This window comes from Petaurus breviceps, unplaced genomic scaffold (genome assembly GCF_028583685.1).
Source record: "Petaurus breviceps papuanus isolate PSGF00001 unplaced genomic scaffold, PetGlider_PUasm1.0 90594, whole genome shotgun sequence".
NCBI classification, from domain to species: domain Eukaryota; kingdom Metazoa; phylum Chordata; class Mammalia; order Diprotodontia; family Petauridae; genus Petaurus; species Petaurus breviceps.
This window is the reverse complement of record NW_027187281.1, coordinates 2,767,365-2,791,903: the sequence shown is the minus strand read 5'-3', so window position 1 is coordinate 2,791,903 and position 24,539 is coordinate 2,767,365. Positions and strand designations below refer to the sequence as shown.

General features: G+C 36.0%; 1 protein-coding gene across 2 annotated transcripts in view; it reads right to left on the bottom strand.

The window, feature by feature from the left end:
* CAB39L (calcium binding protein 39 like) overlaps positions 1-21,875 on the bottom strand; it is a 93,994-nt gene extending 72,119 nt beyond the window's left edge. For both annotated transcript variants that reach the window (XM_069063632.1, XM_069063631.1), the window contains exons 1-2: positions 21,411-21,875; positions 2,887-3,033 (exon numbers count right to left, since the gene is read on the bottom strand). In XM_069063632.1, the coding sequence (XP_068919733.1) occupies positions 2,887-2,997 (111 nt within the window). In that variant the 5' untranslated portion in view covers positions 2,998-3,033; positions 21,411-21,875. The remainder of the gene's footprint in view (positions 1-2,886; positions 3,034-21,410) is intronic.
* Between the last annotated feature and the right edge of the window lie 2,664 nt (positions 21,876-24,539).

The window sequence follows — 24,539 nt, the reverse complement described above, 5'->3', positions numbered from 1 at the left end:
CTTATTAGCATATGTGTGTGTGTGTGCCTATCTTCCCCAACATAAAGTAAGCTCTTTGAGAGCAAGGCCTTTTTAATTATTGTGTCTAAATCACCCAGCACAGTGTCTAGTACACAGCAGATGCTTAATAAATGATTACTGATGGATTGATTTAGATGATAGCTGTCTTCAGAGGGTAAAAGGACTGTTACTGGGGAAGAGAATCTCTCTCCTGTATGAGATCTAAGCATACGTTCTATTTAACCACAGAGGAAAGAAATGGGAGCAATGGGTAGAAGTTGCCAAGAGACAAATTAGGCTGGCTGTAAGGAAAAAAATTTCAAATTGTTAGAACCATCCAAAAGTGGAAAGGGTTTCCTTAGGATGTCAGGGGTTCTCCTTCACTGGAGATCTTAAATTAAAGGCTGGTTGGCAATTGGGAGAGTGATGTAGAATGAATTCTTTTTCAGGGATAGGTCACCCTAGATGGCTTTTGAGCTTTGGTGCAGGTAGGACAGTTCATACAAAAGCAAAGCTTGAGTGGGGACATCAGGGGACAGCAAGTAGGCCAGTCTAACTGGAATGTGAAGCACATGGAGGGGAGTAACATGAATTCTGCTAGGGAAGTTAGGTGGGAGCCCGTCTGGGAGGGTTTCTACATGCCCAGCTAAGGAGCTTATCTTTTATCCTAAAGGGAACAGAGAGCTCCTAAGGGACCACTAAAGTTCCTCTTCCAACTTAGAGAATCATGAACTTTGAGAGCTAGAAGAGACATCAATAGGCATCTAGTCCAACCCAGACATGAAAGAAATGGGGAAATGGAGGCAATGAGAAGTTAAGTGACTTGCCCAGGATCTCACACCCAGTCACTTTCTGATATTGGAGGTAAACTCCAATCTACTTGACTCCAGGCTCAGCACTCTATCCACTGCACCCTGCTAGCTGCCTTGAGTGACCACAGCCCAACATAAACATAAAATACAGAGTCAAGAAGGAGGCTGGAAGAATAAACAAACAAATAAACAAAAAAGACCCAAACATAAAGGGCTATGATGGTGACAGTGAAGCTCAAGATACAACCCAGAAGAGAATGACTTGAAAACATCTATAAGCAAAGCCTCAAAGGAGAATGCAGATTATAATTTCATTAGTTTAAGAAACTCTTGGGTGATCAAACTTTTAACCAATGGAGGTCAGCACCCTCTGGTATTGTATATTCTTAGAATGGCCTAGATCATTGAAAGCTTAAGCAGCCTGCCCAGGATCTCACAGCTAGTAAGTGTCAGAGGCAAGACTGAATTTTGGTCTTCCCCAGGGCAAAACCAGCTTCCTATCCACTATACCACAATGCCTTCTATTCCACATGGTAGATATATAATAAATATTTCTTGAATGAATGCATGGGTGCATGCTTGAGGGTGGACAGCTAACTTTTTCTGGAATCTAAATAACTTGAGTTTGGTTCCTGACTGAGTTCTTATATTATTTTTCTTCAGAGAGGAATTTGATATAAAGCTAGTCTATCTTGAACTCCAATTAAAATTCCAACGTGGGTGTGGGTGGGAGGGGTTGATTAGGGGAGATTATAGGAAGTGTGTGGGTCTTTGTTTGTAGGGGCCATGCCACTCTGGGGTCTGTAAAATGAGCAAAAAGGTCAGTTCAGGTACTCATGGCTTCTCTTGGACCTTAAGTAGAAACACCAGCACACAGCAAAACAGATATGCATTCAAGAGGGGAAGGGAAGGAAAGACTGTATCTATGCACATATTCTTCCTCATAGAACAGGAGATTGCCTGGGCAACATGAGCTCTGGGAGTTGTCTCAAGAGTAAGCCAAACTATAAAAATTTCCAAATGTGACAGTTCAGGGATCAGAACTTCTAGAGGGAGAGAATTTTCTGATGTAGTATACTCCTTAGTGGGAGGTGGGTGGGGAGGAGAGAGGGAGAAAACATAGTTCAAATAATTCCTACTTGAAGATCAAAGACAGTGAGTGAGTTACTTGATAGTGTCCGTCAAGTAGGATGGAAATTTCTTGCTTAGCAATCTCTAAAATATGCTAATCTTCTAGGGGAAATCAAAACCACACAGCAGTACCGTCAGTCTCTGGGGACTATATAGGACTCTGGGAGAAAGGGTCTTACTTGAATGTTAAAGGGGTTTCCCAATAATTATTCCCAGTTTAGCTCCTATCCAGGGTATCTGATGGGCTATCTAGAGTTCTATAGGCTCCTGTGAGGCCTTTGAATCTCCTGTACTTTCTTTGACTGAAAGTTGTACCAAGTCCAATATATTTTCAGTACCTTGAGTGTTCACAGAACTAAGGATTCCTTTAACTACTTTTGGGAAAAGCTAGATATAAGCTATAGAATGAGTATATTAAGAAAATTTCCTCAAACAATTCTAGGCATGAACAATGAACCAAAGCAAGCAAATTACCTTCTTAAAGCTAGCATTTAGGAATCAAACCCAATCCTTATGAGTACAAAACTGTGGTAGGTGTGTGTGGGGGGGGGTAGGGTCCTGGGCCATGGGTCACCCCAAGAAGACCTTTCTATAGCCAAGAAACTGAAATCTAAAGATAATCAAACTCAAATATAACTGAAGACAATGCTGACAAACAATATTCAAAATTGGAATAAGAGCTAGAAAAGATCTCAAAGGTCAGTGAGTCCAACATTTTCATTTTAAAAACAAGGAAACCAAGGGCTATAGAGGTGACTGATTTGTTCAGAATCTTACAGAAAGCATAGAACAGAAGCTGAACAGCAGGGCTCTTCCAATTACACAGATGGGTGGTCTTCTAATAGGCAGAGGCAACTTCTAAGATTCATAAATCATCCATTCAATTAGTTTTATTCTTAGAATAAATACATTTTTACAATACTCTCATTATATTATCTCATACCTTGTCTGTCTTTTTTTCCTGCTTTTCCAATATAGCCAGGTTGTCTTTTAGAGTTTTCACAATTTCTGCTGGATTTTTGTGTGATTTACTAAACAGAGGCATTTTTTTCATTCACTCACGGTTCTTCTTCTAATTATCTATGGAATGCTTTAAATAAAAGAAATTAAAAAAAAGAAATTTAACATATATTTTTCACATATCAATTATGCAAAAATATCTTGTCAGTTTTAAGCCACATTAATCTGGTAGTGAACTAAGCATTTTCTAATTATAATGATAATTTTGTCAAGTTCTACACACAAAAAAAGTCTATAATTAAATTGTTTTAAGTGAGGCATTTTCAATAGTTCTTACACTTACAAGTTCTACTTAGGCCATTCTCCTGAAATAACTAACAAAAACTTATTTATATGGCACTATAAAACTTAAACTTTCTTTAAAAGAACTATGTGAAGTAAGTAATATAGGTATGATTATCGTCATTCTGTGGCTGAATTTAGCAAGGCTATAGGTGAGAAGTTTAAGTGATGTGCTTAAGGTCATAGAGCTGGTGCTAGAAGACAAAATGAGGTCCTGACTTAAATGTCATCTTGGGTAACAGAGCTGAATGGAACCTCAAAGGTCATCTAATCCAACCCCTTTATTCCAGATACGGAAACTGAGGCCCCCAAACGGTGAAGGGGCTTGACCAAGGTCAAGCAGAACCCAAGTCCTCTGACCACAAATCCAGTAACCTTCCTTACTAGAGTGAATATTATATTAGAAATGCTGTAAAGGGGTTAAGCAGATAGAGCCAGTAGAATTAAAAGTTTGTCTAGTTTAAATGTTTAATATTAAAAAAGACATAAAATATGTTGAGATCAAAATTTTGTCACCTCCCCAACCTTTGCCAAACTTCTTTCCCACCCCCATTCTAACTAAAGCACCAGTCAAATTAACACTATGTAAATACAAGGTATAAATAGAATTAGTATTTAGGTGTCTTTTTGTTTAAGTAAATTTGTCTAATCCTTTCTTTAAATAGCTTATTGATGTCTTTTATTTTTATTTCACTCACTTCAAGATGCCTCTAACCCTTCCTTCTTCCTTCCCCTCTCCATTAATCTCTCTCTTAACAAAGAAAGTTAACTGACACCAACCAAAAATAGTGACCATATCTGACAGTGACTACAATTGTCAGTTCTCTGCCATACCCATAATACTCCACCTCACTACCCAAATGAGGGAGGTGCATTTCATTATGTGTCATGATTACTCAGAGTTTGGCTTCCATTCACCAGAACCCTTTGTCTTGTAAAACATTTTTCTTTCTTTCCTTTTTTTTTTAAATTAACACTCATTTATTTACTTTGTCTCCTAGCCACCACTGGGGGAAAAAAAAGAAAAAGAAAAACCACACCCTTTTAACAAATATGAAGAGTCAAGAAAAAAAAAATCCTGAAATGACTACGTCCAAAAATATGTTTCACTCTGCAATGAGTCAATCACCTCTCTATCAGGAGATGGAACACTTCACTTCTAACAAAGTTTTACAGAACGTTTGCAATAAAATCTTTTTAAATGATTAGAAAAAATTCTAACTTACTAATGGTACCAAATAGTATAAGTCTATTTTAAACAAATAACATTTTCTCAGATAAGTCTTATTCCAAATCTAATAATATTACAAACAACTCAGGATTATGCCATTAGATGTGGATTTTAATCCTGGTTCTGCCTCTTAACTAGTTGTGTGACATTGTTTCTCTGGTCCTCAGTTTCCTCATTTGTAAAATGAAAGGAAAGATCAGACTAAATGATCTCTAAATTCCCCTACAGCTCTAATTATCTATGATTTTCATTTTTACTATCAGTAATTTTTACAATTGTACAGTATCAGAGGTAGTGGCTTACCTTAACACATACAGACAGAGGGATGAGGCAGTGGCCCCATATCCTCTAGGACAATGATGTCAAAATCAAATAGAAACAGGGGTCAAAAAATCATACATAAGGATTTCTGTGGGCTGCACACTGGCTTCTAAAACCACATATTAATATTACCTGTTTTATTGTATTTTTATTTGTTTTATCAATTATCTCCCAATTACATCTTAATTTGGTTTGGGCACACTCAGGAGTGTGGTGAGCTGAATGCTGACAACATTTTTTGAACACAGTTTGGTCACTTCACATGTTATACATAATACTAATAGTTATTGGTTTATGCAAGGATGAATGGTATTCTTTTATCTTCATATTATCCAAACCTCCATCAAGATTTCTTGATGGTAATACAATTCTAACAATATACCATAAGATCAATACAATATGTATTGGAAAATTGAAAAGGACCATGGATGCAAAATAATCAAAGGGTTCTACCAGAAAAATCCATTATAACAGTGTCTCCCCTCTAGGTCCTGCCAAAGACGCTATTAAGAAAATTGAAATTGGGCCAAGCAAGGCGGCACACATCTATATGGTCTACCTAAGACTGGAGGATTGCTTGAGTTTGGGAGTTCTTAGCTCTAGTGGGGTTAAAAGCATAGTAGGTGTCTGCACCAAGTCCCACAAAAATATGGTAGGCCCTGGGGACTGGAGGGTCACTAGGCTGCTTCCTGTTCAGTCACAATTTAAAGAATCTTTATTATATTTTTATAATATTGTTTATTATTATTATTAATAACCATTATTAATATTTTACTAAGTTATATACACAATATCATTATTGATATTTTATTAAGTTATACACACACAGAAATCTGGAAGAGATGGGAGCACCAGATCATCATATCTTTCTTCTGTGGAATCTGTATGTGGTCCAAGAAGTAACAGTTAAGACTGAACATGGAACAACTGATTGGTTTAAAATTGTGTAATGGAAATGGGAATTTGAAGATCTTCCCTGCCCTTTAATAGACCTAGGGGAGTGTGAAGACCTTTCCTGCCTTGAAAGTAAACTCTGCCCCCTAAAAGGCTGAAAGTAATCACATGGAGTCTGTGGTGGGAGGAGTTTGCTGAAGGGTGACGCAGAGCCCACAGGAAGCTGGGAATTAGAGTTAGACTAGCCAGATAGGGGAGAAGACACTCAAGCAAGGAGTTAGTCACGTTTGTGAGTAAATATTTATCTTATATTGGTTTGTGGAAAGGCTAAAGAATGCTGTGGCTCTCTGCGTTGTCATGACTTATTAATATCTTTGCTACTATGATGGAATCAACTTACTGGTTTTGGGATTTGGTTTTCTGGTGTGTAAATAAGTGTTTTGGTTCTGTCTTCTATATGGAGGATCTGTTATATTTTGCGATCGAGCAGTATATGGGAATATTTATAGTCAAGATCAGTACTGTAAATATTGCACTGGCACTACAAATTGTTACCTTATTTAATTTATATGCAGAATATATCATGTGAAATTCCAGGCTGGATGAATCAAAAGTTGGAATTAAAGTTCCTGGGAGATATATCAACAATCTCAGATATACAGAAGATACCACTTTGATGGTAGAAAGTGAAGACAAATTAAGAAGTCTCTTGATGGGGGTGAAAGGGAAGAGTGGCAAAACTGGCTTGAAGCCTAACATTAAAAAAACTAAGATTTTGGCAAATGATCCCATCACTTCCTGGCAAACAAATGGAAGCAGTGTCAGATTTTATATTCTTGGGCTCAAAGATCACTGCAGATGGCAACTACAGCCATGAAATTAAAAGACACTTGCTCCTTGGAAGGAAAGCTATGGCAAATCAGGACAGCATACTGAAAAGCAGACTTCACTTTGCTGACAAAGGTTTGTATAGTCAAAGCTATGGTCTGTCCAGTAGCAATATATGGCTATGAGAGGTGGACTATAAGGAAAGCTGAGCACTGTAGAATTAACACTTTCAAACTGTGGTGCTGGGAAAGACATTTGAGAGTCTCTTGGACAGCAACAAGGAGACCAAATCAGTCAATATTTAAAGAAATTAATTCAGACTATTCACTAGAAAGTCAAAAGTGAAGCTGAAGCTTAAATATTCTGACCATATAATGAGAAGACAAGACTCATTGGAAAAGACCTTGATATTGGGAAAAACTGAAAACAAAAGGAAAAGGTAATGGCAGAGGATGCAATGGATGGATAATGTCATGAAAGAAATGAACACGAGCCTGGATGGATTTCAGGAGATAGTGGAGAATAGAAGGGACTGGTGTGCTGTGGTTGGTTCATGGGGTCATGAAGAGTAGGACACAACTGAACAAAAGAACAACAGCCACAAAATGTGTATCTATATATAAATGTATATATTTGTATGTACATTTTTCCCTTTGAGTAAACTGTAAGTGGTTTTGAGATGATGACTTTATGTAAATTTATATTCCTTAAGTTGTTTATTTGATTATTTTTGTTGGGAAAGTTAAGTTTATAAGAAAAATTATTTTTAAAAGGCCTAAAGGCTTTTAGCACCTTAATTATGCAGGAATAGGTAGCATATGAATCCTGCCTTAGACATTTACCAGAGGTATGACCCAGGACAAATCAATTGACCTCTCTGAGCCTCAGTTTTATTATCTGTAAAATGGAAATAATAATTATAACTGCTTCACAAGGTTGTTGTGAGGATCCAATGAGACAAGTTGTATAAATCGCTTTGTAAATATTAAAGCAATATGTAAATGCTAGCTATTATCATTATTATTATTTTTTTAATATATAAAAGATCTGTGATTTTACTAAGGATAGGGAGCACCTAGCGTGGGAATGCCTCCTATCAAGGCAGAATGAAATTTACCTCTAGCTTAGGAAGAGATGTGCAAATTTAGAGACGGCCCCATTCCAAATGTTCCTATGGACTAGTTGTACCTGACCTGTAGTAGAGCTTTCTGAGCTTGTACTGGTCTGATCAGTCACAATTGGACACACTGTACCTTGACCCCAATATAGTGATGTTATTTTGGTCCTCTTCAAGAACAAAGGACGACAATGAACCTGTAAGGAAGTCCTGGGGGTCACATAGCTAGTGTTAGAGGCTGGATTTGAACCTAGGTCTTCTTGACTCAGAAGCCTGTCATTTGATCCACTATGATGTGAAGCTTCTAGAATCTTAATTCACGCTAACTCAAGCAGATAGTTAAGTAGCATAGTAGATAGCATATTGAACTTGGAGTGAAAAAGATCCGAGTTCAAATCCTGATTCAGCACTTATTAGCTATGTGATCCTGGGCAAGCCACTGATTCTCTCAGTATCAGCTTCCTTATCTGTAAAATAAAGATAACAGCACCTATTTAACAAAGTCATTGTAAAGCTCAAATGAGATTTTTTTTATATACATACACATACATATTCATATGTGTATATGGTGCTTTGCAAATCTTACAGCCCTATATAAATGCTGATTATTAGTGTCATAAGCATATTTTGTGATAAGAACATAGTATTGGGTACTCATCTTTAAACTTCCTACTTTAAAATTTATATCAACATTATCTAACATGAATTCAGATCATATAAAGATATGGTAAAGGTGTTTGCAGAATTCTCCATGAGCAATTTTATTTTATTTTATTTTTTGCTTTTTTTGGAGGGGGGAGGGCAGGGCAATTGGGGTTAAGTGACTTGCCCAAGGTCACATGGCTAATAAGTGTTAAGTGTCAGAGGCCAAATTTGAACTCAGGTCCTCCTGACTCCGAGGTCGGTGCTCTATTCACTGCGCCACCTAGATGCCCCTCCATGAGTGATTTTAGTGAACTAAGGGTTTACTCCTAGGTGAGCCCAAAGGAACATCAGGTACTTTGGAAACCAAACACTGTAAGAAAAGCAGAAATTAATTTGTAATAGGAAGCTCTGAAGAGACTAGAGCAACTCTCTCCCTTTTGCCCACTCCCTACCAAATGGGACAAGTTGAAGGTACATGTGCAAGAGTGGGCATAGAGCAGTCAGTGGTCAACCGCAAGGACAGGAAAAGAGGCTGGGGAAACTGACCATGCTGCAGAAAGTCTATGAATGCAGAACTGAGTTTGGAGCTGAGAAGACCCCCAAAGGGGTTTAGCGGAGCTCCAGAGCAGCACTGGGTCAAGACCAGAGGAGAAGCAAGCAAGAAGCCAGTACTGCTGTTTCTTTACTGAGGCCTCAAGTCAATTCACTATGTACAAGACTATGAACTGCAGAGATAGTGCTGAACTTCAGGAGGCGGGGAGCTATATTGTGATTTCCTTTTCTGTATATTTTTGGTCTCTAACCAACCTATTCTCTGTCTAAGATTTTGTCAGTTCCAGAGTGGAAGTGTCCTTGAGAGAGATCCGAGCCAAATTACAGAGCTCCCAGGGTTTCAGCCTGGAAAGTCAAAGCCCACCCCTGTCATTTACGACCTCTATGACATCAGGCAGGTCACTTAACCTGTCTCTGTTTACTCATCTGTGAAAAAGAGGGGACTGAACTAAGTGACCTTTGGAGTGCCTTCCAACTCTCTAGGGGTCAGTGAATATTAAGAGAGAGAAGCTCCCAAGACCAACCCAGTCTGTGTGTGCTCAGTGAGTCTGGACAATGGGTACCCTTTTACTTCTTGTTCTTATTGCAGAAAGGCTAGCTTTCCTGAAACGAAATACTTAAATACAGGTTCTGAAAGTTAAAATTATATAGCTTCTGATTTTCAAGACTCTTCAAAATATTATTCAGACCAGCCAACCAATTTAGTCAAATATGATTCCACGATAGTATTTCATAAAATTTAATATGTGGCTTACAGTCTGATACAAACGCCAAAAAGAATGTTCGATTTCTGTCTCATGGAACTCAAGACAGCAAACATATGCTGGCAACATTCCCTCTCCTAATACAGAGGGAAACATTTCAAATTCTCAACTTATACAAGGATTGAACTGAAGACAGGCCAAACAGATTTCATTAAAAACCTCAATTATCTGAGCGTGCCCAGTAATACCTGTATGGGAGAGGAGAAAATGTTTTGGGTTTTTTTTTGGGGGGGGGAGGAAGAGAAGAAAGATCATTTTTTGACATTGAATAACCCAGTTAATATTCTACTTTAAAAATTTAAAGGATAAAATGAGAGGGCTGAACTAAGACTTTAACATGTCTTCCAATTCTAATAATTTAAAAGCATATGAGTAATATCTAACATGTTTTTGCCAGAAGGCCATTCATTAGAATTGCAAAGTTTTATGTATGAACTGACTGGGCCATTCAATAACTATAAGATCATTTCAAAGATCTACCCACAAAATCTAGGGTTGTTACTAGGGCAGTTACTTTTCTTAGGCTAAAAGAGAAATCTTAAGACTTCCTAAGTATGACAATCAAGTGGCCCGAATTCAAGGGGGAAAAATGGTTTTTCAGAATCAATATCCCCATTTGTCATGTTTTTGATCTGCAAAGTATCCATTTACATAAAATTATATCATCATAAAACTATGACTAAGCAACTCCTATTCTGGCAAGAGAGCCCATATCAAAAGTTACCTCACTTTCACAAATAGCACAAGACAAGGTGACTCTTCAAAATTTCTTTCTTGGGAGCCCAGAATTTTAAAACTAAGTAAATTGCATAGGTTCCTTGTTTGTAAGCTAACATTACTTTGTAATAAACATACTGAAAAAAATTTGCAGAATTATCATTCTTTTATAAGTATAAGAAAACAATTCCTTCTTGTCCCCTTGCCTTCTCCTCAAATCAAAATCAAGGAACATGGCAGTATTTTGAAGTATTAAAAAAATGGATAAAATTCAAAATATATACATCTAATGAAGTTTCTCCTGTAAGGTAGTTTGTCCTAATGCCATCATTGATAGTAGCTTGATGACATTTTTGACAACATGCTTCCAGATCATACTTTTTGGTTAGGTGTTTTCTAGTGCCCCATCCATTTTAATGTATCTTGTCCTATAGGGAACTACCATCCTAACAAATCAGTGTCTCCTCTCCTCCCAATTTCCCATTATTTTTTCCATATACATTTTAAATATAATTGGAAGGTATAGCTAGCTACTCAAGCAAGTAGTAAAAACAAATAGGAAAACAAAGTAGATAGGAAACAATACCTAATGTCAATAATTAGCATTTTCACAGCAAAATTACTAATATTGTTTTTTTTAAGTTTTATTTTAACTGAGTCGAAATAGACATTTTGTGAAAATACATCATTTATGGGAAAATGGAAAACTAAAAGGATTTTGACAATATTTTCTGGATCATTAGCTTAAAAATATTAATGCCTGATGGCCTTGGTCATTTGTATTAAAATAAAAATTTTCTTGTGGGAAGGGAAATTTACATCCCTTGGGATACAGTCTACCATTTTGGCATGTCCCAAGCAGATCACGATGCCTAATACATTGTGACCACACAGTAAATGTTAAAATAACAATAATAATGGTACTCTCTTGAGAGCTAGTGGTGGCCTTCTCTGAGGCTGCCAAATGATTTTTTTTAAAGTAAGAGAGGAAAAGTGGGAGGTAGGAGGATGGCTAGAAGAATAGAAGGAAAAATCTATATAGTACAAAGAATTCCTTAGGTTAAGTGGATTTTTAGAAGGCAAGAAAAAAAAAGACTCAGAAAAATATAATTACTTCTAGGTATAGAGGTATAAGAGAATAAGAAAACACAACCATCTAGATAATCCCCCAATAAAACTTTAATATTTCTGTAACAGGGCAAATGCAAAGTTTCCCTATGTGTTACACTTCAAATAAATACACTTTTTAGAGAGTTCTAAAGAATGTTCATTTGCTTCCTTCAATAAATTAACCTGATATTTTCTCAAATCTTTCTGTTATTTTTCCTTGTACCTAACCCAAATCTCTACAGCTAGAGTTTTAGTTTATTTCATTTTAGAGTTTCTGGAAATATAGAAAACAATTGTCACAATGAATAACATGAAAACCAGTACGTTTGTTCCTTATCATTCCTTTTTTTAGATGCATCGCCCTGGTTTACTTAACTTTTATCCTGTATATCATTTTTTCCAATCCTTTACTCATCTTTGAATCTCTTTCTGAACCATGAACAAATCTTCTGTTTCATTTTTAAGTTCCCCCTAAGGCAATGTTTTTCCCCTAAGGCAATGTTTCTCAAAATTTTTATAGAGGCAAGGTCTTTCATTGAAAAAAACAAAAACAAAAATGAAAACAAACTCTTCAACAGAACTTTTTCAAAATTACTAAAATGTCTTTTAAAAAAATGTTGCAAGAGAAATACATAGCAAAATAATTTGCTATATGTCCCTGTCTGCCATTATAACTTGAAGAAACGTCTTGGACCGCTTTGTAACACCTCTAGGGGTAATAGAAGTTGAGAAACATTGTTATAAAGATCAGTGATGGACACTATGAAGGCTATCTTCCTACTTCTAAAAAATATTTATACTCCTGCTTATAAATCCCACAGTGCACACCAACAATTCAGATTTATCTTGTGATCTGTGACATCTGTCTTCAAGCATCTGAATGATGGTCATGTGGAAGAAGCATTTAGAATTGGATCACTGATTTAGAGTTGGGGGAAAGATTAGATGTCTTACAGTTCAAACCTCTTCATTTTATAGATGGGATAGCTGGGGCCAGAGAAGTACAGATGCTTTTCCAATGCCACACAAGTAGTAAGAGACTGAGCTGGGATAAAACCATCCAAATCCAGCATTCTTTCTACTGTATCAGGCTCAGTGAGATTTAAGCTGGGAAGAACTTGGGATAATGGGAGAGACGATTTCGGTTCTATGTATGGAAACACTGTCTGACAATTAGAAACCACCTAAAAATAGAGTGGGTGAAGTAGGAGAAAGTTCCCCATCTCTGGAGGTCTTGACAAAAAATCTGGATGACCACTTGCTAGGTATGTTGTAGAAGAATCTCCTATTTAGGTATAGATAGATCAGACTACATGGATAGTCTCTGAGGTCCTTTCCAACTTTTAAATTTTGTGACAGTGACAGACTGCTAAGAAATTTTCTATTGTTTCCACTAGCATGTCATTTTCATGTTACACATATGCAGTTTGAATTGCTTACTTACACAAATTATTCTTTATTTGGTTCATTCTGTTTGTTTCTTCTTCAGTTTATTAAGATAATTTAACATTTCAATCCTAACTTACAAAAAAAGTATATATTGGTCCAATTATTCTAGAAAATAATTTACAATTATATCAGAAGTCACTAAAAATTTAGTGCTTTTGATACAACAATTGCATTACTTTCCCAATATACTCCAAAGAGGTCAAACTGAAAGATCCTATATATACCAAAATATTCATAGAGACACTTCCTGGGATAACAAAAATTTGAGTGTTCATTGATGAGAGCAAAGTGTTAGCAGGGTTATCAAACCACAGACCTTGGGTCAATTCTAGCTATCATTCATTTTTGTATGGTACTTGAGCTAAGAATGATTTTTACATTTTGAAATGCAAGAAAACTTTATTTAAAAATGTAAAAACTAGGGGTGGCTACATGGTGCAATGAATAAAGCATCAGCCCTGGTGTCAGGAGGACCTGAGTTCAAATCCGGCCTCAGATATTTAACACTTACTAGCCATGTGACCTTGGGCAAGTCACTCAGCCCCAAATGCCCTGCATTCCCCCCTCCAAAAAGAAAACAAAAAAAACCAGCCCAGAAATGCAAAACCTATTCCTAGTTGGGGCTATACAAAAACAGAGGACAGTCAGATTTAGCTCTCAGGCAGGTCAGAGTTTGCCTAACACTAGAGTTGAGAATAGCCGAAGAAATGTGGTATGTAATTTTAATGGAATGTTATTGTGTCATAAGAAATTGTGAATAGAAGATATTCAGAAAAGCATCAGAAAATTTGTATGAACTGATGAAAGGCCAAGAAAACTGAACCAGGAGAACACACACAATCACTAAAGCGATGCAAATTAAGGAAACAACAACAGGCACCTAACTTCAGTTTAGAGGGAATGGCGAATATTGGGTGGGAGAATGGCTAATGAAACCTAGTTCCCTCCTCTCCCTAGCTAGGTGGGGCCTGCTGTCACTGGGAGTTTCATGTGCTATCAGATGGGCTACATTAGTATTTTCAAGGCAGGGCTATGTTGAGGAGGAGCATTTCTTGGGAAATGACTGTGATATGTTTTTAAAAAAAGGGAGGGCATCAATAATTTCATTTTAAAGTATGATATATTTCCCTTAACTTGGTGTCATCCACAAATTAGATGGACACATCCTCTATTCTGGACTGTCTTGGCTCAAACTGATCTCTCCTGCCCTTGAACTTCCATAGTATTTACTGTTTGAACCATTTATTTCTCCCTTTGTATTCTACTCTACATTACTACTTATCTTTTTATAATTATGTCCTATCTCCTCAATTACTTTATGAAGTCCTTGAACTCAGGAGTATCTACATTGCCTTGCACACAACACATAATGAACAAATCCTTGTTGTTGACTGTGATTATGATCCAGGTTGTTGATGGAATATGTTAAGCAGAACCAGATCTGACCTATGAGGAATGCATTTGTCATGCTGCCAGGCAAAGTTTAACAACAGCTCTGAATCATATTCTCCAATCAGAGCATCCCTATTCTCAGGTATACATGTGTCCTAGAAGCGTGGTTTTTAATGTTTTCTTTCCTTCTGCTCTCCATTTCAGTTGGCAAAAGGCATCACAAATACCTAGTGCACTTGATGTCAACAACCCTCACTCCACCTTCCAAAAACCTTTCACCAGGATAGAAATAACTATAATACTTTGGTAGAGGTGATTAAAATAACTATAATACTTTGATAAAGGAGATAAAGATTTGATTCATTCTTCAAATATAATATCTTTCAGTTCTGATTCTATTTCTGCTCTGTGTGGTATGGTACAAAGAACACAGTATTCCAACACAGAAGATCCAAGTTGAAAGTCTAGTTCTGCTACCTAATACCCAGGTGGCCTTGAAAAAATGACTTCATGTTCATGCACCTCACTTTCTTCATGTGAAAAATGAGGTGGGTAACAAATAATTTTTGAAGTTTCTTCTAGTTCTAACTCCTTTGGTTAGATGAAATTCTGGCTTGGAATGTGATTTTTAGCATAGCATTCTTGGAAAAATTCTACCAGAACAAAATAATCAGGACAGCCCAAAGAATATTTCACAGGTGTTAAGTCCACTTCCACTAAACATAACATGTGAAAATCCAGATTTACACCAAGTCAGATTTGTTCATTTTTTAAATTAGATTCAAACTAGAATTCCTTTTAAATAACAAGCTCCTTGAGTATATTTAAAATGTTTTAATTTATCAAAAAGTCAACTGATGTACAACTTGTCAAAAATTCTTTCATTGGGTAAGATCAGTTATGCCTTAATGGTAATTTTTACGAAGAACAAAAGACTAGACAGTTTAATCTTACAAACAAGAGAATGATAATAATACTAGCTAACATTTGTATAGTGCCTACTATGTCTCAGGCTCTGTGCTAAGTGCTTTATAAAGATAATCTCATTTGATCCTCACAATAACACTGAGGCAAATGTTAAAATTATCCCCATTTTTACAGTTGAGGAAACTGAGGCAAAGAGAAGGCAAGTGACTTGCTCAAAGTGATAACAGTTAATATGTTATTAAGGGTCACATTTGAACTCAGATCTTCCTGACTCCAGGCCCTAGGCCACTTAGCTGCCTATATATAGTTTGCAGACTACCTTTGTAAGACCTGCACATACTCCTTCACTGATAAAGCAAACTTTGAAAAACATGGTTCTAAATCTGGGTTGACCAAAGGTAAATGTCAGTCCTAACCTGGGCTATAGAACTGGAAGACTGTCTTGTACTTTCCTCCTAAGGTGGGCAGCCACTTTCTACTGCTATCTGTGTCAAAAGATCAATGTGAGGGTTCTAGTGAATCACTACATATTTTATAAGGGGACTAAATAAAGAACTATAAAATGTAATAAACTTAGGTGTTTCTATTTTGAATGTATAAGCATATAATTAAAATAAAACACTACTATAATATACTTTTAAAAAAATTCAAGGATTTAATTATATTGTTGTGTAGAAATCAAGTATAGATCCCATTCTATCTTTTATAACTTAACTCTGCCCCCCACCCCACCTGTGATTTTAATAGTGTAGAAAGCTCAGTAAGGAACTTCTAACAATAAAAATCAATACCTGTGCAATCTTAGAGAGTAGCCTGGTGGACAGAGATGTTCAGTGATTTGGCCAGGATAACTGTGTCTAGGAAGTATCACACCTGAACCCAAGTCTTCCTGATTCTTTAAGCCCACTCTCTATAACACACTGTCTATTTCTTATATCCCTTCCCCCCACCAATACACATTCTGTCTCTCTTTCTCACTCTCCCTTCCTCCCTCCTTCCTCTTTTTCTCTCCATACAGGCACACACACACACACACACAGAGTTAAAATCTGATATAAAATAATGTTAACAAAGCCAAGAAATAAATTTTGTAAAGCTATTTTCCCCTCATTTTTAAAGCTTCTGTGTGTTTACATAAAAGAAATATCCCTTTGATGTGCTAACAGCCCTTAATGATGACACTAGCCTATAGTAAATTATTTTGTTAAATTGGGAATACAGTTGTCAAAAATAAATAATTACTTTGTTTATTTTTATTCAGATAGCTATATATCAGGGCTAATGTCTAAATCTGGATTAAGGTCTCATAAAAGAAGAATTAGTAACTTCATTATAGTCCTATGTATGCTTTGTCGATTTTAAATACTTTGCACTAAATATTCTGCCTTAATTGTAATAATTAGAAATTATTAGAGATTAGGGATCAATTTATAATGGTTTCAGTCAACCAAAAAATTAAAAATACATCTTTAATTACTAGACTTGCTAATATCTATTTCCTGGTTATGGGGCATAAATCTAAGCTCAGTTTCTAGTTTTCAACTATATATATATAAATACACATATTTATGTGATGCATATGCATATGTGGGGCGGCTAGGTGATGTGGTGGATACAGTATTAGGTAGGCCTAGAGATCAAATCTATTCTCAGACACCAGCTGTGTGATCCTGGGCAAGTCACTGAACCCTGTTTGCCTCAGTTTCATCATTTGTAAAAATGAACCGCAGAAGGAAATGGCAAATCATTGTAGTATCTCTGCCAAGAAAACCCCAAATGGGGTCACAAAGAGTCAGACATGACTGAATCAATTGAGCAGCAACAATATGTAATTACGTATGTATATATGTATGTGTCTGTCTCTTCAGTGTTTAGACTCATATATATCCAAGTCAGGTATGGAAATTCAGTCACTGAGCATTATTATACCTATCTACAAATGCCCAAATGGTCCCTCCCTACTATGAAGAACATCTAAGGTTTTTAAAATGATAAAAGCTAGAAAAATATGAAAAAAAATATCCCCAAGTGGGAATTTTCTACCTAAGTAATTAAAGCTAATTTCTAAAATCCTTAATGTTTAACAAGTGCTTTCTAAAGCATTAGTTTTTTTTTTAATCAATCAATAAACATTTTAAATAAATAAAAAGGGAAGCAATTCTTGCCCTCAAGGAGCTTATATACTGTGGAGAGGGAAGAGTGGTGAGAGAAATATACTTTCCACGTTGTACTGGGGGAGGTATATTTATTTATGTACAAGTATAATTAAAATAGAAGTATATGCAAAACATATAGTCAATAATCAATAAACATTTATTAAGCACCTACTATGTATCAGGCCCTGTGCTAAGCATTGGGCATATAAAAAGAGGCAAAAGACATATCCTGCCCTCAAGAAGCTCACCATAAAACTTGGCCTCATAGGTACACTCATGGGATGTACCTGATGGACCAGCAAAGAAAACCAAGAAGTAGCAATTAGTCAGGTAGGAGGACAACCCAGAGGGAAAATATCCAGAAACAGAAAGATGAGAGCCAAGTGGAGCCAATGAGAGTTAAATAGGTTTTTCCCCTTAGAAGTCTGGCTGTGAACAGGAGACAGAGATGTAGAAGGACAGCTTGAGGAAATAGTAAGATGAAGAAGGAGTTTTTTTGAAGGATGGGGAGAAATAGGCTTATTTGTAGACTCCAGGGTTTGAGTCAATAAAAAAGGAAAAGATGACTGTCCTAAATAATCTGCCAGAGGGGATGGAAGGGGAAAGAATCAAGCTTACCTCTAAATAAGTTGGTATTCATGAGAACAGCTACCATCTCTTTGTCAGAGATGGGGGTAAAGGATAAAATAGGGAATGAGTCAAGGACAGAGAAGGGGAAAAGAGAATATTTATGGTGAAAGGCCTCTATCTACTTTCTCAATAAAGCATGAACTGAGCTCCTCAGTTCAAAGGGTAGGAGGAGGAAACAGGTAAGAGAAGGCTTTAAAGAAAGAGAAGGCTTTAAATAGACATTATGGGAAGTCAGTTGGGGAGAAGAAAAAGAATTGCTTTGCTGCAATTGAGATTGGATAACCTAAATTTGTAGTGGCCTTGGTCAGCACAGATGTGTGGCATCCTCTATCCCTATTCAGCTACACATGAAAAGGAAAAGGAGGAGGAGGTGGATTTAGGGAGCAATCCAAAACTGAGGTTTGGCAAAACTTCAGCAGGAGTTGCAAAAGGATGGGTATGTGTCAGGAGTGAATTTAAGGGTAAGGGAGAGCATAATATGACACATTTAACTAGGATCAAGACTGGTCAAAGTAAGGGTACTGTGGGAAGTACTGAGGGGCAAAGGGCACACTGCAAACAACAGGTTAGGGGAAGAGATGGAATAATAGAAGGCTATGATTGGATTAAAGAATTCAGGAGATCTTGATCACGGAAGTGGAGCAACTGTGAGTACCAGTGAGATCAAGGTTGTGACTGTCCCTAAGGATGGCTAAGGTACAGTAACAGAGCAGGTAGAAAGGATGTTTGAATGGATATCAACATGAATGTTAAGGCCATCTTTCCCTTCCCCCCATAAGGGCAGGGGTTGAGAGAGAGAGGAAGATAGAGCTATTTATTTTAGTTATAATAAAGCTGAGCTAATTTGACATTTGGAGTTATTAATTTCACCTTTCACTACACAAACGCTTTCATTATTTTTCAAAGACATTACTGGTTCTCTGTATTTTGGCCCACTAAATATGGAAATGTCTAGATAAACAGTTACATGTCCATATATTGACAGTAATTATACGTATGCCTATATCTAAAGATATTTATATACATGTATATTTATTTATACATATATATGTAAACACACATAATAAATATATGGTAAACACCAAGAGGTACAACCCAAGTTGCCCAATACCTGATGGACAGACGTTCTGTACAGACAGATATTCCGTTGTTCTCTCTGCTCCAAGGTCACAACCAAGCTGTCCTGAGCTGCTAGTGCCACTTCAAGGCCAGGGTGGAGAACTATCTTATCTCACAAGGTTAAGCCCCACTCTCCCCTTAAAGCACCCTTCAGTGGTCCTTTTTCTCCTTTGAAATCGCTTACCTTGGTTATTTCTACCTCAGGTGAACTCCCCCTCACATAAATCTTACTTTAACACTTTTCTCTCTCCTAACTCCTACTCTGTTACCTTAGAAAAAATTCATTTTCTTTTTTCTTTGATCCATTCATGACTCCAAAATGACCCTGGTTAAATGGCTCATAAGCCTAATAATAATGTTTGTGATTTGACATTAATTTTAGGTGGAAATAGGCATAACAAATATTTCCATTCTCTTTTTATCTTCCTCTAAAACTACTTTCCTTCAAACACCAGCATTTATAAGAAATAAAAAATGTTTTCTCCTTTAATTCTATTTTTCTGCTTTATTTAATTATCGAGCTGCAAGAATACTGTTTTCTAAGATTTTTCTTTACAAGTCTGTAGCATCTCTGTCATATTATGGGTTAAATTGGCCTTTGCAGGACAGCCTAGATACTTTACCACTATTCACATTTCTAATGGAAATGACTTTTGAGCTTACAAAAACTAACTTATAAATGAATTTTCAGAATATAATCCATTGATAAATTAGGAAAATGCTTGGAATTCTCAAAATCTAAATATGTAACAGTTTGTAGTACTAGAAATATACTAATCGAATACCAGTAATAGCAGTTCAAAATATAAAAGAAACAATCTGAAAACTATGAGTATATGGCAAGTTTATGGCCAATATGAAGAATGGGAGTGTGTGGGAAATGTTTCACAGAAGAATACCTTTGTGATAATATCACTCATTTATTTATTTTTAACTTTCAGGGAAAGATATGAGCCCCCCTCCCAAATCCAAAAACCAGATGAGTTTCTTATCTCCTCAGCAGGTATGAAAAAACCCAACAAAACCAACAAAAAGCCATAAACCCAACAACAACAATAATAACAATAGCTTGTTTTATAGGCTTCTTCCTGTACACATAAAGGAGATATTAAAAGTACAAGCAAGTTATCATATTAGTCAAATATAGTCAATAATATTAGTCAATCATATTAGTCATACTTTTAATATGCTTATGAAAATATCATACAACTCTGATAGCTAAATAGCTCTCTCTTTCTTTAAAGTTTCTCTTGAATCCATACTTAAATAATATTTCTTGCTAACTCTGTGATTCCATAGCAGAACTGGCAGAGAACTGATTAGCCTTTTGCTTAGCACAGAACATCTTTATTTAATGACTCAGTTTTAACAGCTAAGAACATACACTTCCTTTCTTCCCCAACAGAATGACTGCATGCTATATTTATTCGTACATGCCTCTTAAAAGATACATAATGTTAACATATAATTTCCTATTTTAAACATGTACAAGTAGACAAAGATTTATTGGAATTCAGGTAAATGTTTTAAGATTTCCTAACTCTTTTCTGCCATTTTCTTATAAATGCATAACTGTCCACATATAGTAAGGTATGAACATAAGGCTAAGATGTAGGTGAGACCCCAGATGAGACTTGGCAGAAAAACAAGAGACCATTGGAATTGTTTATTATCTTGACTTTGTAGTGTGTTACTGAAAAATGACATATCTAACTTTAGTGACTACTAAATGACTCATTTTATGGTATTTCTCATGGGTCTAACAATCATTTAGCATTTAAATAATACTGCTACTTTCCTACTGGCATTATCATTGTTATTTGACATTTAAATTCTCAAACAATATTTTACAGTAATTTTTGCACTAACATTGAATTTTATCACATGATTTTAATATTAGCTTTGCATTAACTATAAGTGACTGGCTTTTATGTAAGGAGAATGATCAATTTCTACATTTCTAGGCAGTCTAGAGAGAAAGATGAAAAATGATACACTGCAACTGTTTTATTTTTGGAAACCTTCTGTAAATAAAAACCCATTTCCAAAGTAAGATATTCCATGGCCTCAGAATAGTTGGTCATGATTCAAGTGCCTTAGGCAACAGAGAAGTATTGTTTGGTAGTTTGTTTTTTTTTTTTTAACCTCTCCTAGTAACAGCAGTTTACAAGACACAAAGGCAATAAGGTAACGCAGCACAGTAACTATAAATTGAATCTTAAAAGTGCATATTTAAGCAGCCATTTTAAGAGTTACAATGTTAACCACACTTCTTTATTGATCTAAATAAGAGCCAACCCGACCGATACTCACCAAGCCTCAGAGGAACATCCGGGCTTAAGCAAAGACTAACAGCCACATGGTGAGGTGCTGAAGACAGCTCTCTCCCAGTCCCAAAGTCCCTTAGAAGGAGTAGTCTTTATCTTCCATTTAATAGATGATGTGTTTTATTGCTGACACGTGGCATAGAAAAGCAGTTCCACAATTCAGTCTTGACTTTGTCCTTTTGAAGATCAACTGTTACCAATGGAAAATGTTAGCAGAAAATGATCACTTGAACACTCACGGAGCAGCTGTAAATTTCCACTCTCCTTTGCCTGGACTCAGATTCCAAGCCTCCCTTGTCTTTTAATCTGTCACGGGCAGTTCTGTTTCTGGTCAAACCAGCTCTCTTGTGTACTCTCTCTCTCACTCTCTCTCTCACACTCATATATACACATACCTCACAGCCAGTTTAGCTCCCTCTCTTTCTTCCTCCCTCCCAACTAAGTACAACGTCAGAGGAATGTGTGTAAAGCAAGGAAGCAAAATGATTACTCAGTTGAAAATAAAAACAAAAACCACACCCCACCCCACCACCCCAAACAAAACTCTACAAAACAAAAATGCAACAAATTCACATTTATTGCATTTGTATCCTTAGTGTTTGGCACACAGTAGGCACTTAATAAATGTTTTGCTGATTATTTGTCCAAATTTCCCTCATCATATTTTGGGGGACTGATGCTATAATTAAATAGTATTTATTTTGTGATCCTGCTGAAGATTTATACAAACATTTCTAATGATGACTTTTTATTAATAATGATAACCAAATATATTTGGGTATTAATTCTTTAGAGGAAGATGCTATTCTTGATCATAATAATAAAGCTGAAAAAGGAAATGCTAAAACAATTACTATTTCTTTCTTTTTGAGATAAAATTTAAAAAAAACCACCACCATAGCAGCATTGTTGTACCATTTCATTCAAACTGCTTTTGTCAAAAAGTCAAATTCTAGATACCAGAATTGGATTTTTGACAAAAGCAATTTGAATGAAATGAAAAGTTTTTTTTAATTGTAAAATTTTTTAACTAATTATTTTTAAGACTAGATTTTCAGTTAAGGATAATAAGAAAAAAATCACAGAAAAAATATTGGAAATTAAATACCACTCAATTTAACTTTAAATATTACAGTTGGAAAAATATTTTCTTCTAACACTGACTGGTTAGGATATACACCATCTTTTCAATGGGGATCATAAAGTCTGTCTTTAGATGGTTAACATACATAGGCAACTAGGGGGCATGGTAAACAGAGCACAGAACCTGAAATAGGAAAGTTGTTTGTTGTTGGGTCATTTCTGACTTTTTGTGACCCCGTTTGGGGTTTTCTTGGTAAAGATACTGGAGTGGTTAGCAATTTCCACCTCCATTTCATTTTACAGATGAGGAACTGAGGCAAACAGAGTTGCGACTTGTCCCATGTCAAATAACTAGTAAGTGACTGAAGCTGGATTTGAACTCAAGTCTTCTTGACTCCAGGCCCAGCACTCTATCCATTGTGCCACCTAGCCACCCAAAATGGGGAAGACCTGAGTTTAAATGTGACTTCATACACTTTAATAGCTGTGTGATCCCTGGGCAAGTCATTTAACCTTTATCTGCCTCTATCTACCTCCTAGGGTTGTTATGAGGACAAAACACGATAATATTTGCAAAGTGCTTTGAAAACTTAAAGTTCAATATAAAGGCTATTTTTACGTTAAAGTATACATAACACGATTCTCCATTAGGGCATACTCATAATGCATTCAGTGGTACAATCAGAAATTGTATATCTTATTGCAAAACTTGGAAAAGGGTGTGACATGAGGAAGAAATATCAATATATGCTTGTCAGATTTAAGAGATAGGGAGCTAAGGTAGTGTTGAAATCTGGAAGTGAGAGCAGAAGCTCCTGGCTAATTATACACATCTATTGTGTAACTAAACACATTTATTCCTGTTCTTACCTAGCAGGTCCTCACCCAACTAGCATTTTAGGTTTTCTAACTGCTACCATTCATCCTTAGGTCATATCTAAGTTCTGGGATGTCCAAGTTATAAGGTCTTCAGGGACAGCAAATAGTCTACAATTATATTAAGTATCATTTTTATCTTATTCTCCAAAAAATCCAAGAGTGTAAACTTCATAAAAGTACATGACAATCATTTACAGAATGGGCTATAGTCTCTATACCCAATAAGTAAATAATAATTTTATCCTGGATTCCATTTCCTACTTTCAACTAAAATTTAAATTAGCTGAAATTAGCAAACAGAATAATAATAATGATGATAACCATATAGTCCTTATATAGCTATAGAAGTTATATAGTACTTTAAGGTTCACAAAGAGCTTTACATGTTAACTCATTTGATCCTGACAATTCAGCATTTATTAAGAATTTACTATGTACAAATATTGATATTAAGAGATAAAAACAGACATAGTCTCTGCTTTCGAGGACTTTACAGTCCAGTAGGAAGTCAGGATTAATATACCAATAACCAATAACCATAAAATATGAGTGCACAGGTACAGTCAAATAGAAATATATGTGTTTTAGGGAGTTAAGGATTACTTTTATTTGGGGTTCAGAAAAGGCCTCAATAGGAAATGAGATCATGAGCTGGTTCTTGAAAGAAGGGAAGGATTTCAGCCATCAGAGATGTGGAAGTAGATCTTTATAATCACTCCCCAAATATGAATAATGTCATCTTTCCTTGAATCTCAGTGTGGTCTGACCTCTCTCATTCATTTAATCATTTTCTAACCTGCCTTAAAGTTATTTGTGTGGCTAGTTCCTCGGTCTGGATCATGTTCTTTTTATCTTTATAGCCCTAGTATCTTGAACATGCTGGGTGCTTTATAATTCAATTTGTATTTATCTGGAAGCTTTTTCCTGAATACATCTTGAAAAAAGATTGTCTTATCCTATCAACACATACATGTAAACAGAACGAAGGAGAAATATTAAAGTTATATGAGTTTTCTGGTTATTTGGGTTCTATATAATTAGGAGGTTACTGTTCTCTTACTGTTGTATCTGATAAGTTAATACCCTTCTCCTCATTTACCGACAAAGAACATATCCTTCCAAAACTCTGGAAATATCTTTAAAGCCCTATAAT